General features: G+C 50.9%; 1 protein-coding gene across 1 annotated transcript; it reads left to right on the forward strand.

Moving 5' to 3' along the window:
* The first annotated feature begins 3958 nt into the window (after positions 1–3958).
* ZSCAN9 (zinc finger and SCAN domain containing 9) lies at positions 3959–12129 on the forward strand. Its single transcript, XM_047102035.1, has 5 exons — positions 3959–4021; positions 5448–5952; positions 6113–6260; positions 9455–9553; positions 11160–12129. Exons 2-5 carry the CDS (start codon positions 5536–5538, stop codon positions 11759–11761), a joined length of 1266 nt encoding a protein of 421 aa, XP_046957991.1. The 5' UTR covers positions 3959–4021; positions 5448–5535; the 3' UTR covers positions 11762–12129.
* The last annotated feature ends 4059 nt before the right edge of the window (positions 12130–16188 follow it).

The raw sequence follows: 16188 nt of genomic DNA on the forward strand, positions 1-16188 counted from the left end.
GGGTTGAGGGGGCAGTGCGTCTCTGCCTGGTCGGCGGGAGCCCACCGCTGCGCCCACCTCCCGGACGGGGCCGCGTTTACTTCTGGGCTCCGTGCGTCCGGAGGCCCAGGCCCCCACGGGACTGGGCGGCCGTGGTGACACCTGCCTGCCCTTACTGGGCGAAGGAGAAACCGCTGAAGGTGTTTCGTCCTAAGCCATCGGTCATCTGGGGCAAACACCGTCTTCAGAAAATCTGAATTCGGAAACAGTTACTCCCAAGGATTTATGTGTTTATATATAATGAACACCATATACGCACCTACATTTATAATTGTTCATTTTGCCATATTTGCTTTTTCTTCCTCTGCTGAAGTATTTCGAAGTAAATTATAGACATCATTACACCTTTGAATACTTCGGTACCCATCTCTAAAATATAAGGACATTTTCCTATGGATCTACGATATCATTATCAAACTCAACAGAAGAAAAAAATCACAGGGAGATTTTTTTTTTTAAAGTTTCACATTTTTATTTAAGTTCTAGTTAGTTAACATATATTATAATATTAGTTTCAGGAGTAGAATTTAGTTATTCATCACTTACCTATAACACCCAGTGCTCATCGCAAGTGCCCTCCAGAGGGAGACTTTTCAACATTTGCCCTTTTATACTTCTTGTATTTTGAATCTGTTGCTATGTAACGTATTCAATAGATAATACATTTTCAAGCTAAAAATGAATTGAATGGGGGGCACTTGGGTGGCTCAGTTGATTAAGCGTCTGACTTTGGCTCAGGTCATGATCTTCCGGTTTGTGAGTTCAAGCCCCGAGTGGGGCTCTGTGCTGACAGCTCAGAGCCTAAAGACTGCTTCAGATTCTGTGTCTCCCTCTCTCTGCCCCTCCCCCGCTCGCACTCTGTCTCTTTCTTTCTCAAAAATAAATAAACATTAAAATTAAAAAAAATAAATTGAATGGGATCTTTATTTTTTTTTAATATTTTATTTTTAAGTAATCTCTACACCCAAGGTGGGGCTCAAACTCACAACCCCCAAATCAAGAGTCACACGCTGTACCTACTGAGCCAGCCAGACACCTCTGGATAGGATCTTTAATACTTAAAATTGACCAGAAAGCTATGGGGTCTGCCCAAGGTAGCATTAAAGGACAGGAAAGAAGGATCCACAAGAACCTAGCTGAAAGTACAGATCTGGGGGTGGGGTGCATCTGGGTGGCTCAGTGGGTTAGGTGCCTGACTCTTGGTTTGGGTTCAGGTCATGATCTCCCGGTTCATGAGTTCGAGCCCCACATCAGCCTCTATGCTGACAGCTAGGATCCTGCTTGGGATTCTCTCTCTCTCTCTCTCTCTCTCTCTGCCCCCCCCCCCCCCCACTCAGAAATTAATAAATAAACTTAGAAAGTAGACTGGGGGGAAAACACTTCATTTCAATGCCCAACTAAGTTAGGGCTGGTGTGAGCAGAGCTTTCATCAAGTCAATACCAAGATGGTGGGCATGGAAAGCCAATGGAAATCCAAAAAAAATGTATCGCTTTGAAGCAGTTTTGTTCTCTCCATTATAGAGAGAGTCCAATGTAATCAACAGGTGACTGGCTGTTCCAAATGGAATGTTACATCATACCTAGGGTTCAGAATTGATTGGTGACATCCATAGAGCAGATGAGCTTGCCCACGTACTTACTGAAACTATCTTGGGTTAGGGAAAGTTCATATGGGACATCAATATTGTTATACTTGATACATTTTAATCCTCATACCAGCTAGTTCCCTCAATCTCTTTGTTAACAGTTCTCCAAATCCTCTTCTCCATCTTCTTCTTGTTCTTCTCCCTCCTCCTTCTTCATTTTTTTTTAAAGCTTATGACATAACCCACAGAAGAGTCAATATCCCAATATACCTGTTTCCAAATTCAGGTAACGCTCAATGTTCTTGTAGTCAGCATTTCTTCTTGTTTGAGCTGAATCGTGGGTTTTTTAAAAAATGTTTATTTATTTTGAGAGAGAGAGAGAGAGCATGAGCAGGAAGGGGACAGAGGAAGAGGGAGATAGCATCTCAAGCAGGCTCTGTGGTGCTTCATTGTCAAGGGGCTCAATCCCATGAACTGTGAAATCATGACCTAAGCTGAAATCAAGAGTCTGATGCTTAACCCGCTGAGCCACCCATGTGCCCCAAGAATAACGTATTTGAACTGTATTCCAGTTAAAGGGAAGCTGGGAATTTGTGGCCATTATATAGTTTGTTGGAAAAGTTTGTACTGAGGGCTCTGGAAGTGAGGTGTGTTGAAGAGAGTGATCAGGATTTTGAGCAGATTTGCTTCATGCTGCTGCTCTTAATGATAACAGACTTATTGGATATTCAGAAAAAGTCAAAATAAAGGATGAAGCTTGTGTTTATTTAATGACCTTAGATGGCTAGGTTGAGGAAACCAACCGAAGAAATATATAGAGCTATAGTTTTGGAGTTAAAGCGCATCACAGAATTTACATTAACATTCAAGATACTTTCCTACTGCTGTAATTAGAATAAACAGTGAGGTTTTGGGGGTGCCTGGGTGGCTAAGTGTCTGACTCTGCTCAGGTCATGATCTCAAGGTTCATGAGTTCGAGCCCCACCTCAGGTTCTCTGCTGTCAGTACAGAGCCTGCCTCATCTTCTCTGTCCCCCTCTCTCTGCCCCCCCCCCCAGGCTGGCACACATGCTCTCTCTCTCTAAAATAAACATTAGGGGCGCCTGGGTGGCGCAGTTGGTTAAGCGTCCGACTTCAGCCAGGTCACGATCTCGCGGTCCGTGAGTTCGAGCCCCGCGTCGGGCTCTGGGCTGATGGCTCAGAGCCTGGAGCCTGTTTCCGATTCTGTGTCTCCCTCTCTCTCTGCCCCTCCCCCGTTCATGCTCTGTCTCTCTCTGTCGATCTCGCGGTCCGTGAGTTCGAGCCCCGCGTCGGGCTCTGGGCTGATGGCTCAGAGCCTGGAGCCTGTTTCCGATTCTGTGTCTCCCTCTCTCTCTGCCCCTCCCCCGTTCATGCTCTGTCTCTCTCTGTCCCAAAAATAAATAAAAAAAATAAATAAAATAAAATAAACATTAAAAATATTTATTAAATAATGAGGTTCTGTTAAAAACAAAACAAACATAATTTATGCAATACTATCATTCTGGTTGGCATGATAAAATTGATGGATGACTAGCTGTACTAATAATTATACTCTTTTGTACAAATAAAGCCAATTTATTTTGGACAGATTTTGTATTACCACTAAAAATCCAAAAAAAACCTCTGTAGCAAAAAACAAAAGGAAGGAAGGAAAGGAGGAAGGAAGAAGGAAAGCAGAAGGAAAAAAGGTAGGAAGGAAGGAAGGAAGGAAGGGAGGAAGGAAGAAGGAAAGTCTATCAATGTATAGGGGCCTGGACAAATAAATTGCAGTCTCTGTGCTTGATGTACTCAGCCACCAAATGAGTCGGACCTACACGACCAATAAAGAGGTCTAAGATACCTGAAGTGAAAACGTTAAAGTAAGTGATAAAAAAAAACCCTAAATGTAAAATAGCTTAATGCTTGTCTATGCAGCTGCACGTGAGAAAGATCGGAAGTATACACGCAAATCCCCAGCGAACCATGACAGCGGCGATCCCAGGGTAGGGGGACCTTAGTGACAGTATGGGATTTCACCTTTTACTTGGTTAATTTTGGCGTTGCTGGGGTTTTTTAAAAACCACAGGTAATATATTCTTTAAAAAAAAAAGTTTTAAAAATAAGTGTCGTCAAATTAATGACCTAGGATTCCTGCGCTTCAGCTTAAAACCTGCGCGGGGCGCACCTGCGGCCGCAGCTCCAACCACGTGAGCCGCGGGGAGGCTGGCGGCGGGCGGCGGGCGGCGAGACGCGGGATCCTAGAGCGGCCCGGAAGTGCCCCGGCCCCGAGCGCCCCCCGCGGCCGGCAGCCCCCTCGGTGCGGCGCATTGTTCCGGCCGGCGCGCTCCCGCAGACGCCGCGTCGGCGCTCTCCGTCTCCCTGCGGCGTCCAGCTCCCGTGAGTCGGCGCCGGGAACCCGGGCGGGCGTGGCTGGGGGTGGGGGGGCGGCTTGCGGAAGGCGGGCCTCCGCCCGGGGAGGGGACGTCGCGCGGGCAGGGCCCGGGAAGGCCGCGAGGCTCGAGGGCCGCCCCTGGGACGACGGCCGCAGGCTGGACTCGGCGGGAACGGCCTGGGCGGCCGGCCTCGGGGGCGGGGGAGGCACGCACGGGTGTAAGATGGCACACCCTCTCCTTTCGGTTCCGAAGCCGGTGAAGGGGCTTGGAGCGGACTGGCTTTCAGGCGCAGAACGTGTCCGTTGCCCTTCCGCTTCCTTTAGCCTCGCGATCCTCGCGCCCTGGAGCGCACCTGCGGCGTTGGGAGCCCTGCCTCCCTCCCGCCCGAACCCCGGATCCGCGTCCGTCCCCGCATACCCCTCCGTCCCGAGATCCGCATCTGTTCCTGGATCCTCCTCCGTCTCCGGATTCCCCTCCGTCCGGGGGTCCCCACACACCCCGGGTTTCCATACACCCTGGCTCCGCAGCCGTCCCCGATTCGCATCTCGATCCCCCTCCACCCCCGATCCCCGTCCCTCCCCGGATCTCCATCCACCCAGGATTCCATTCCCTGGACGTCCTGTCCACCCCCCCGTCTTCCCCCCCCCCCCTTCCCCGGCCCCTTCTGTCCAGCTGGAACTCAGCTGCGGGGCGGCACTTCCAGGTGACTGAGAGGCGCAGCCTGGCTGGGAGCAGACCGCTTCCCCCAGGGCCTCTGTGCTCCTGAGGACTGTCCTCACAGAGGGTTTGACCTTAGGCAACCTCAAATCGTGGTTGTCACCAAACCTCAGAGGGTGACGTGAGCCTTAAATGTGGTCTCCTATCCGAAAGCATGTTGTGGACTGCAGCGCAGCGCTGTTACTCTCAGTTTAATAAAGTTTTCAATAAATTTAGCTCAAAGGACAACCTGAAATGGAATGGTTTTCAAGATTGTTTTGAAACTCTGGCAAAGAGTCCAATGAGAGTTAGCTCATTCATTTATCAAAGATAAGAGCAGTATTTTCATCTATTCTTTCTCTGATTTGACTTTGAAAAAACAAGTCTGAACTTTTTAACAATTCCGAGTGAATTGTGTGGTCCCTCTTTTCTCCATGAGCTCTGTAAGGTATCTTTATTGCTATTTCTTTACATTGAGAAACTGAGATTGAAGGACGATAAGAAATTGGCTGAAAGTCAATCAGTAAATTGGTAAATGTTAGAACCATAATAGAATCCAGTTCTGGGTAACTTGAAAGCCTGTGATTTTTGCACATTATGACCTTATGTTTTCCATTATTCCCATCCTTTGGCACCAAATGACTTTACTTTCAGTGAAGAGGCTTGGGGTCTATGACAGTTGCTTATGGTATCAGTGCCCATCTCTAGCTGTTGTCATTCTTCTATATAAACAGTGATTTTTACTGCTCAAGAGGGAACCTCTCAAGGTGCTTCTAAAACGACTCCAGCTGGAGGGTGCTTTGTAAACTATTCCAAGTCAGGATGAATACAGACTCAAAGGAGGTTTTGCCCATGGATGTACATGGTCCTGAGGCTTGGGAAGAACCGACCGTGAAGGTGGAGACGGAAAGTCGCCTCCAGATGCAGGAGTCCAGACTGAAACGTAGCAGTCCCCTGGCGAGGGAAGTCTTCCGAACGCGCTTTCGACAGCTGTGTTACCAGGAAACTCCTGGACCCAGGGAGGCCCTCACCCAGCTCCGTGAGCTGTGCCGCCAGTGGCTGAGGCCTCATGCCAGCACGAAGGAGCAGATCCTGGAGCTGCTGGTGCTGGAGCAGTTCCTGACCATCCTGCCCAAGGAGCTCCAGGCCTGGGTGCAGGAGCACTGTCCAGAGAGCGGGGAAGAGGCTGTGATTCTGCTGGAGGATCTGGAGAAGGAGCTCGATGAGCCACAACTTGAGGTAGGAAGGGAGATTGCGGGGAAGAGGTGTATGTGTGTCATCAAGGACCCTCGGATCCCTTGTTTTGTATCCCCGTGCCTGACTCTGACCCTGACTCCGCTTCCTGCTGCTTTCTGGGAAGGGTTTCTTCAGAAGTCAAGTGTCACCTCTCTGTTTCCAGATGGTAGCCTACGGACAGGGACGAGAAGTCTGCTCTAGAGAGACGGTGCCTCTAGGCGAGCAGACATCACTGAGCCTTCAGTCCCAGCCCGAGGAGCCCCAGCTCCCTCGTGACACTGCCCAAGAGTCCCGCCCTCCTGGAGAGACAGGTGAGGGATAGGACTTTTCTGGTGTTGAACACATCCCCTCTCGTCAAGCAAAAACAAATGCAAAGTCCAGACCTGGGGAACCAGGGGCTCAGAAGTCCCTTTACCAGGTAAGGTCAGCGCTACAGCTGCTGAGGGCCCAGCGTCCTCACTTTGTCCCCTTCCCTGCGTTCACGCTTCCCCTGTGAACTCGCCTGTCATCTCTCTGGTTTTCTGGCACGTGGTACCTTAGGAAAACTTTCAGGAATCACCGTGGAGGGCAGCTTTAGAGAATGGGTATGATACATTCAAATCATGGCTTTGCGTTTTAGAAGCCGCTTGTACGTGGGCAGGTTTATTTAACCATTTGGTCCCAGTTCCCTCATCTCCAAAATGGGGTTGATAATAGCATTGCCTTAGTTTGCTTGGGCTGTCATAATAGAATGACACACACTGGGTGGCTGAAACAGAAATTCATTTGATCACAGTTCTTGAGGCTGGATCTCCAAGATCAAGATACGAGCAGGCTTGGTTTCTGGTGAGACCTGCCTTCCTGGGTTGTTGACGGCCACCTTCTCGCTTTGTTCTCACACATGCCTTTCTGTGTATACGTTCCTGTTGGAAGAGAGAAAGAGAGTTCTGATGCTGTTACCTCTTATAAGGACGTTAGTCCTATTAGATTAGGGCCCCACTCTTTTTTTTTTTTTAATTTTTTTTTTTTAATGTTTACTTTTTTTTTTTTAATTTTTTTTTTTTCAACGTTTATTTATTTTTGGGACAGAGAGAGACAGAGCATGAACGGGGGAGGGGCAGAGAGAGAGGGAGACACAGAATCGGAAACAGGCTCCAGGCTCTGAGTCATCAGCCCAGAGCCCGACGCGGGGCTCGAACTCACGGACCGCGAGATCGTGACCTGGCTGAAGTCGGACGCTTAACCGACTGCGCCACCCAGGCGCCCCTAATGTTTACTTTTTGAGAGAGAGATTGACAGAGTGTGAGCAGGGGAGGGGCAGAGAGAGAGAGAGAGGAAGACACAGAATCTGAAGCAGGCTCCAGGCTCCGAGCTGTCAGCACAGTGCCTGACGCGGGGCTCGAACCCACGAACCGTGAGATCATGACCTGAGCTGAAGTCCGACGCTTCACCGACTGAGCCACCCAGGCGCCCCATTTAGGACCCCACTCTTAATTACCCTAATTAATTTCCTAAAAGGCCCCATTTTTTTTTTTTTTTCCTTCAACGTTTATTTATTTTTGGGACAGAGAGAGACAGAGCGTGAACGGGGGAGGGGCAGAGAGAGAGGGAGACACAGAATCGGAAACAGGCTCCAGGCTCTGAGCCATCAGCCCAGAGCCTGACGCGGGGCTCGAACTCACGGACCGCGAGATCGTGACCTGGCTGAAGTCGGACGCTTAACCGACTGCGCCACCCAGGCGCCCCTAAAAGGCCCCATTTTTAAATATAGTTAGGGCTTCAACATGTGACGCTAGGGGGAGGGAGACAACACAATTCAGTCTAACAAGTATGTACCATAGAAGGTAGTTGCGAGCACAGAACAGACAACTGATGAAAAGCACTTGGCAGGCATTTTGCTTAGTATGTGGTAGCTGTTCTTCCAGGTCCCCCTTGCCCATTTGGGCTTACGTTTGCAGTATAAAGGGGTGAGGAAGGGGTGGGGAACGCGCAGTGGGTGGCAGACTGGACGGGGGAACCCAGTGGAATCAGTCTGGCATCTCCTGGTGTGTCATTCAGTGGCGGGTGCAGGCCTGGGCGCTTGGGGCTGTGCCAGCTGTCGTCCTGTTCTCGCCCTCCCTGTCACAGCTGGCTCAGCTTCTGTCTGATTTCTCACCAGGACAGCGTAGCCTCTGCCGGACTATTTGTTAACTTTCTCACAGTCAGTCTGCAGTGGCGTCTGCTGTTTGCATTTTCACCTCATCAAAGCCCCAACTTCCCTTGCCTCCCTGCTTCCTGCCTCTATTTCGTCTACCCTAGCAGTCATGTAGTTATCATGGATTTCTGCCACTTGGAACATACCTCTTCGTTTTAAAAGATTCTTTTTTTCTTAGTAAATGTGCTCTGCAGACCTTCCTCTGGCTCCGGTGACCTCATCAGATTAAATTCCTCTGATTTCATGTTCCTCTTTTATGAGCATCTTCCCAGTCAATTCCTTTGTTTCTTTCTCCTCTCCATGAACTTGGACTTTTTATTTTCCAGGCATGTTTCCCTTTCTTCTACCTTCAGGAAGCACATCTGAGTAAGTCCATCCTCTCATCCATCCATTCCTCCATCCGTCTCTCCATCCCTTCATCCCTCTCTCCCATCCTCCCATCCATCTATCCATCCATCCATCCTCTCATTCATCCATCCATTCCTGCATCCATCCATCCCCTCTTCCTTCCTTTCTCCCTCCCTTCCTTCCATCCACCCCTTTATCTATCCTTCCTTCCTTCCTTCCTTCCTTCCTTCCTTCCCTCCCTCCCTCCCTCCCTCCCTCCCTCCCTCCCTCTCTCCCTCTCTCCCTCCACCCATCCTTCCATCCTCTCCTCCATCCATCCCTTCATTCAGTCATTCATTAAGCATCTGCCATGGCCATAGGAGAATACACAGAGGACATACAAATCAAAAAGTTCTCTTCTAGGACTGTCAGCGCAGGTATATGTTGTACATGTAGGAAAAGCCAGTTTTGTTAAGCAACATAGTAAGTGTTTGAGATTACAAGGACCAAAAATCAATGTCCAGCTCTTCAATCTTTTTAAATTAAGCCGCATTTAAGGTTGCTGTATAGTACTGAGTTTGCTTTTCTTTCAGAATTCATGCTGATAGTAAAAAATCCAAATAATATAGGAGTTTGTATATAGTAAAACATGAAAGTTCTCCGAATTTTATTCCCCAGGAGTAGCCACACTTGTTAAATTGTTGTGTATTTTCCAGACTTTTTCTATGTTCGTGTAGAGTCTGTCTAGCTACAGGTCTACCTTTTGTCATGCAGTTTGTTAAAGAGGTGGTATAATAACCCCAAATAAAGAGGTGCGTTAGGGTGATACCACATGTGACAGTGCCTTGTAAGTCATGGAGGGCTGTGTAAGTGCTAATTATGAAAAAGGTGAGACATGTCTTTGCTTTCATTCTACCCGGTTTCCTTGTATATCTCAACTATAAATGTGAAGTTTGGGCAGAAGGGCAGTACTGATCCCATTTGTGGTCCATTTCTTCTCTGCAGACACATTTCTGTTTTCCACACCTGTTGTCCTCCCCCAGCTAAAAGGAGCAGGAGAACCGTGGTCTGACAACAGAGGAGCCGTACAAGGCGCCTGTTCTGGTGCGTGAGCGACAGTACAATTAGATGGGGGAGAAAAAGCCGGATGTTTTGGCAAAAGGACGGGGGTTGGTGGGTGTTTTCCTGAGACTTTTCTGGGTTGCAGGGTGGGAATCTGTTGGTTCACAAGGTCCTTGGGAGCTTCCCAGGTGTCACCTGAGGCTGCCCCTTATGTGGGGGGCAGGAAGAGACCAGAGAAAGGGGGTAGATGGCAGTTTTCATAGGCAAAGGAGGCTTGTCCTGGGCATGGCAAAATGCGTAGATCTCGGCACCCGCCCACACATTTTACAAGTTTATGTAGAGGCTTTACCTGACTGCAGTCATGCATGCTGTCCGGGTAGTCACTGTCCTTGGGGCAGCTTTTGGGAGCGGGGCAGGCAGCTAGAGCTCACGTTTCAAGTTCAGGGGAGGGGGTGAGGAGCTTTCGATTGTCCAGATCCAGCTCATGGGTCGGTTGGCTGTCTCGTAGTCTCGATGGCTTCCCCCAGCAGTCATGCCCAGGGAACCTGAGACATCCTGAAGATTCCACTGGGCTGTGCTCTGCTGTCTAGACAGTTTGGGTCTGTGTGTCTCCATTCCTGCCTTCAATTCCTTCAAGTCCGATTGGGTTGGTTGGACAAGTGTCCGGTGTGGGCCAGTTCCATCGGGTGCCGTGTGCCTCCCGTGCCCATGCCTGGGCCGGTCATTTGAGGCCACAGCAGCAGGCTCGGTTTCAGTCCTTTGTTTTTTATTCATTCAACAAATATTTATTGAATAACTGCCATGTGCCAGCCGTGACCCAAGGAATAAAAAAAAAAGATCCCACTGTCATGGAGATTAGACTGTGGGATGGGGGAAACACATAGCACACAGATGGGGTGGCGATGCAGCGTGTCAGACGATGGCCAGTGCTGTGCACCAGGCCGGGACTGGAGCGAGTCGGGGGCATCGAGGGTGCCGTGGGTGTGGCAGGCCAACCGCAGCCCTGAGTACAGGAACCAAGAAGGTGGGAACTGAGCAAACTCTAGCTGTTGTCTGAGCCCAGAGCTTTCCAGGCCGAGTGTGGAGCCAGTAAGGGCCTTGTGCTGGAGCCCACTGGGATGTGCCGGGTCACATCTGGGGTATTGCTGGGACACGCCTGGGATGTGCCTGGAGCCCACTGGGACAGGCCAGGTCATACCTGGGACGTGCTGGGACACACCTGGGATGTCGCGGATCTGACGGTTGTAGTACTTACTGTCCGATGCCCCCAGAAGAGTGGGAGCACTTGTTCCATAAAGGAGTGAATGAGCACATGGTCTCTTTGAGGCTCCGCACCCAAATCGGGGAGGGGTTCTAGGGGAAAACTAGGAGAAGGCACCCTGGCGTTGAGCTGCCCTCCCCGTGAAGAAGCCTGAGGAATCCTGTCCAGGCCCCTGCCCTGTCAGGAAGGACTGAGCCACATTCTGCCGGAGGGCAGCCTTCCCTGTCACCTGGAGGAAGGCTTCCGCATGGCCCTTCTGTTTCCAAGCTCCCCTCTGCTCTGTGACCTGGGGTCACACCAGGTGGAAGCAGTCTGCGGTTTCACGCGCACAGGGACCCTCCCGTGGGGTCGGAGCAGGTGACGCTGGCCTGGTCTCTTGTGTTTCAGATGGACCGAGCATGGCTGAGGACAGAGAAGTGGTGCCGAGGAAAGACTGTCCTAAGATAGCGGAGTCCCGCGGGGAAGTCCTTTCCGCACAGACCTGGGAGGAGGCACGCGGGGGGCCCGGGCCTGGACGGGGCTGGGCAGAGGGGCGCCGGGGCGGCCCCCCGGGGCGGGGATGGCACACGTGTGACGAGTGCGGCAAGACCTTTGCCCAGAATTCGGGCCTCACCCGCCACCGCAGGGTGCACACGGGCGAGAGGCCCTACGCGTGCGGCGAGTGCGGGAAGGCGTTCAGCCGCAGCTCGGGGCTGTTCAATCACCGCGGCATCCACGACGCGCACCGGCGGTACCGCTGCCGGGAGTGCGGGAAGGCCTTCAGCCAGAGCGCCGGCCTCATCCAGCACCAGCGCAGCCACCGGCCGGAGCGGCCGCACCGCTGCGCCCAGTGCGGGAAGAGCTACGGCCGGCGCTCCTTCCTCCTGGAGCACGAGCGCAGCCACACGGGGGAGCGGCCGCACCGCTGCGCCCGCTGCGGGAAGGACTTCACCCGCCAGTGCAACCTCATCCGCCACCAGAAGACTCACGCGGCCGCCGGGCCGCGGTGACTCTGGGGCGCGCCTGTCCCTGGTCGCGGGCCCGGCCCCCGGGGAGGGGAAGGCCAGGAAGCGTCGTCTTCTCGCCCCCTCCTCGCGTTTGGGAGCAGACGCTGAGCCGTGGTCTGGGCAAATCCGAAGAGGAAGCCGTGGGTGTTTGCACCTGCTGCTTCCGCGCCCTGGTTCTCCCCCTCCCCCGCCTGCTTCGCCCCGTCCCCACCCTGCTTCACCCTGTACTCACCCTTCTTGTTTACTCAGATGGCAGCTGCTGAACCTTCCTAGTAATGGAATAAATGGCGCTGCCGGGCCAATATGCCTGAAACACGTGCGTCCCTGTTTAATTCCATAAGGTCACATAGAGCCCTGCTGATGTTTTATGATACGTGGGTCTTCAGTGTCCCCAGGGCCAGTTCCTCTGCGCCCACTCCTTGTCCACCCCACCACTTCCCCTGATGCGCTCAGTGTGCCCTTGGAACAGGGGCCACCGGGTGCAGGGTCTACCTACCCACGAGGGGCGGGGACACTGCACTGTCCTTGTCCCTTGTACGGATGCAGACGGGAAGACTCAAGTCCAGGCTCGGAGTCAAGGTTGAAAACCTGGACCTTTACTGTAGAATAATTTGAGCTCCTGAAAACGGTAGAGTTTTCACATGCTCTTAGTTGGGTTCCCTAGTGTTGACATCTAACATCATGTAGTTAAACCCCTGGCTTCAGACTTTATCCTCAGTCTCTTGGGGTGTTGTGCTCCATGTTGGCAGTCTCTGGTCACCCGGAACCCCCTTCGTGCCTGTCCATCGTCAGCACCACAGGTCACTTGTATCCCGAGTCCAGGGTCATGCCAGGGAATTGGATCATGTAACGTGCTTTTAAAACAACCCTCTTAGATCTCCTGATCCTTCTTTTCTGTCGCTTGGCTGGGTCCGGAGAAACATTCCCCCCCTGAACATGTTGGGGTTTTCCTACGGTTCCACAGCTGGTGCAGCGGTTCGGCAGCAGCTCAGAGGACAGCTGTGTGGCCTTGAGTGTCTTCCTTCCAGGGAGCTGCCTTCCCGGGGACGTGTCCCTGTGGGGAGACGAGGCTCCCCTGGTCCGGGCGGAACAGACCCGAGGCTCGCGGCTCCCTTATTCCCTCTTATGATTTCTCCACCGAGGCTGCAGCCCCATCTCTCTCCTTCGATCCGCTAGAGCGGATGTCCCCCAGGCACAGGAGCAGTGCCCTCAGTCGGCCAGGGCAGCCGGCCCTGGAACTAGGGATTCTGTCCTTTGCCTCCAAGGGAGAATTTCAGACCGAAGTGGAGCACAGTAGGGACCCCCGTGTCCTCAGCACCAGCTTCCACGGTTATGACTCGGGGTGCATTCTGCCTATGGACACCTTCTCCACTTCCTCTGGGGGAGCTGGAGGAAGACTTACAATGTAGAGGTCGGTCAGGCTGAGATCCTTAAGTGGTTCTTCTGACTGAGCCCCTTCTCAGTCCGAGTCTCCCTCTCCTTTCTTCTTGTTTCTTGGGAAGTTGGATTTTAAGTCAAGACTCTTACGAACAGTTTCCCATCACAGGGAGAAAAACTACCTAACGCAGATTCCACGAAGCACCAGCTTGAGCCATTTCCCTCACTCTGTCATGGAAGGTTCTACTTCTGAGAAGCCCAAGGTGCGTTTCCACAGCATAGTAGGCTTGAAGGTAGGCCCTGGGATCATTTGGTAGAAATGTTAGCATGAAATACAGACATGGTCTGAGGATTCGCTCCTGCTGATTATGTCAGTTGTCATAGAGTCTGCGGTCTTGTGTGAGTTCAGACTCAAAGATTCAACTGTGAAAGTAGCCTGTCCCCATCGCTGTTATGTCTGCAAACCACGTGGTGCAGCGGGGAGGTTGAGGACCAGGAGCCAGGGCCCCTGGGATGGAGTCTCAGTGGATCCTGGAAGGTGGGGCCTTGGATAAGTCTCCTGGATTGGATTTTTGAGAAGCGGAGCCTGGGCAGGGATTCAGGTTCCGGGGGGGGGGGGGGGTGTCACTCGGAGAAGTAACAGCAGGGGAAACGGGACATGGAGAAGGAAAGGGCTGAGCAGGATGTGGTCTCAGTCCAGCTTTAGCCTGATTTGGAGGAAGGGCCTCTCGAACAAAACTTACCTCGTGTGCCGGCACTCACCGATCGAGGGCTGCCCTCACGGCAGTGGGGATGGGCGCACTGGCCGGGCGAAGGCCAGGGCACAGAACCACTGGCATCTGTGACTGCGCCCAGGCTCTCAGGGCCTGTTCCCGCCCCTTTGCAGGACTCTTCTGAGGAGCAGCAGACGGCAGTGGTACGGAAGGACACTGGGGTCCACAAAGTACACGTCAGATAAGGAGAAGGTGACGTGATTACTAAATGCGAACGTGATACAGAAAAGGAGGGTTGGACAGCAGTGAGAGACTTCCTTGTAAGTTAAGGTTTTTGTGGGACTTTTTCTTTTACCTCATTTAAAAAAAAAAGATGTATTACAGACTGCTGTCACATGGGTTTAAAAGTAGATCAATACTGGGGCGCCTGGGTGGCTCAGTCAGTTGAGTGTCCGATGTTGGCTCAGGTCATGATCTCACGGTTCATGGGTTTGAATCCCACAACGGGCTCTGTGCTGACAGTGAAGGGCCTGCTTGAGATTCTGTCTCTCCTCTCTCTGCCCCTCTCCTGCTCTGTCTCTCAAAATAAATAAAAACATTAAAAAAAAAAAATACGGGGCACCTGGGTGGCTCAATCGGTTGAGCATCTGACTTTGGCTCAGGTCATGATCTCCTTTGTGGTCTGTGAATTTGAGCCCTGAGTTGGGCTCTGTGCTGACACCTCTGAGCCTGGAGCCTGCTTCAGATTCTGCGTCTCCCTCTCTCTGCCCCTCCCCTATTCACGCTGTGGTTCTCTCTCTCTCTCAAAAATAAACTTTTTTTTTTTTTTTTTTTAAGTAGATCAATATTTGCATCAGGGAGCTGAGAAAAAAGTAAAGACTTGTGTCTGGAGTACAATTCCTCGTTTCCCGCACATGCGGTTCAGCATTTAGTTCGTGTGGAACATAAATCTGCGACAGTCTGTCAACTGAATCCATCTAGGAATGCTCCCATCCCGACCTCTTTTGTCCCCTGCTCGCATGTACCTGTCGCAGTCGGCTGGGGCTGCCATCACTGTGCGGCGAGGTGGAGGGGGGAGGCTGGAAGTTCAGGATGGGGATGCTTGCAGGGTGCCGTCCCTTCTGAGCCTCCTTTTGGCTTGTCTGCTGGCTGCATCTTGCTCTGTCACATGAGCTCTGGGTCACATGAGCAAAAGGGGTCACATGAGCACAGAGCAAGATGCAGCCAGCATGACCCCTTTGTGGGGGGGGGGGGTAGGGGGGATGGAGGGAGAGAGACAGCTTATCTCTAATAAGCTTATATTGCTGATACTAATGCAGCTGGTCCAAAATCATTTTTTAATATTTACCTTTGAGAGAGTGAGAGAGTGCGTGTGCGCGTGTGCATGAGTGGGGGAGGGCAGAGAGAGAGGGAAAGAGAGAGAATCCCAAGCAGGCTCCACACTGACCGTAGAGAGCCCAATGTGGGACTCCATCATGACCTGAGCCAAAGTTGAATGCTCAACCAACTGAGCTACCCAGGCGCCCTGGTCCAAAATCTTTCAGAGAATATTAGCCTAGTATCTCTTTCCCATCCTTTTTATTTTTACTTTTTCCCATCCTTTTGAAAAAAATTGTTTCCTTCGGATAACCTGTGTACAGAATTAGATTAATTATAATGCTTGATAGGAGTCATGGTCCACGAATGACTAACTACTTTATTCGTTTGGTAACTTAGGTAGTTAATTCAGTACTTAGCACTCATTAACATGCCATTAAACACAAACAAAACAGAAGTTAAGACCTTGAAAAACACCTGTGTTATCTGGTCACTTGGTACCCCTCATCCCGTACCTCAATTTCCCAATTAAAGGAACATCATCTTGAATCCTGATTTTATAATTTCTTGCTTTCCTATTTTTATACTTTTACTACATATGTTTTCCTACTAACTAGAGTTTTTATTTTAATTGATTTTAGTAACTCTATAAAATTTCCTGTGTTCAATCTTGTCTTTTAACTCCTCAGTGTAATCCGATTTTGTCTATTCTGATTGTCAGTTTATTTCTACCACCCAATTTTGTCTTTTCTGTTTTCCATGATTTTTAAAAAAATTTTCTCAGTTCCTGTTTTATGCTGCTTAGTTTGTATTTTCTTCTTTTTTCCCCCATTTACATGTTTGAAAATTTCCCATTTTCAGTCTTTATTTTTACTAGTTACGCGTAAAATTTTAATATGCCCACCTGACTTGTGAGATTATGAAACTGATCTCTATCTGTGCCCTTCTCCGTGATATTACGCAAAACCTGAATACCTCCTGTGAACCTGCTCCAGCAGCCCACACCACTGTGGATTCGTATTC

This window comes from Lynx rufus, unplaced genomic scaffold (genome assembly GCF_022079265.1).
Source record: "Lynx rufus isolate CCGP_SWC_20201006 ecotype Redwood Valley unplaced genomic scaffold, mLynRuf1.p SCAF_6, whole genome shotgun sequence".
In the NCBI taxonomy this organism is placed as follows: Eukaryota; Metazoa; Chordata; class Mammalia; order Carnivora; family Felidae; genus Lynx; species Lynx rufus.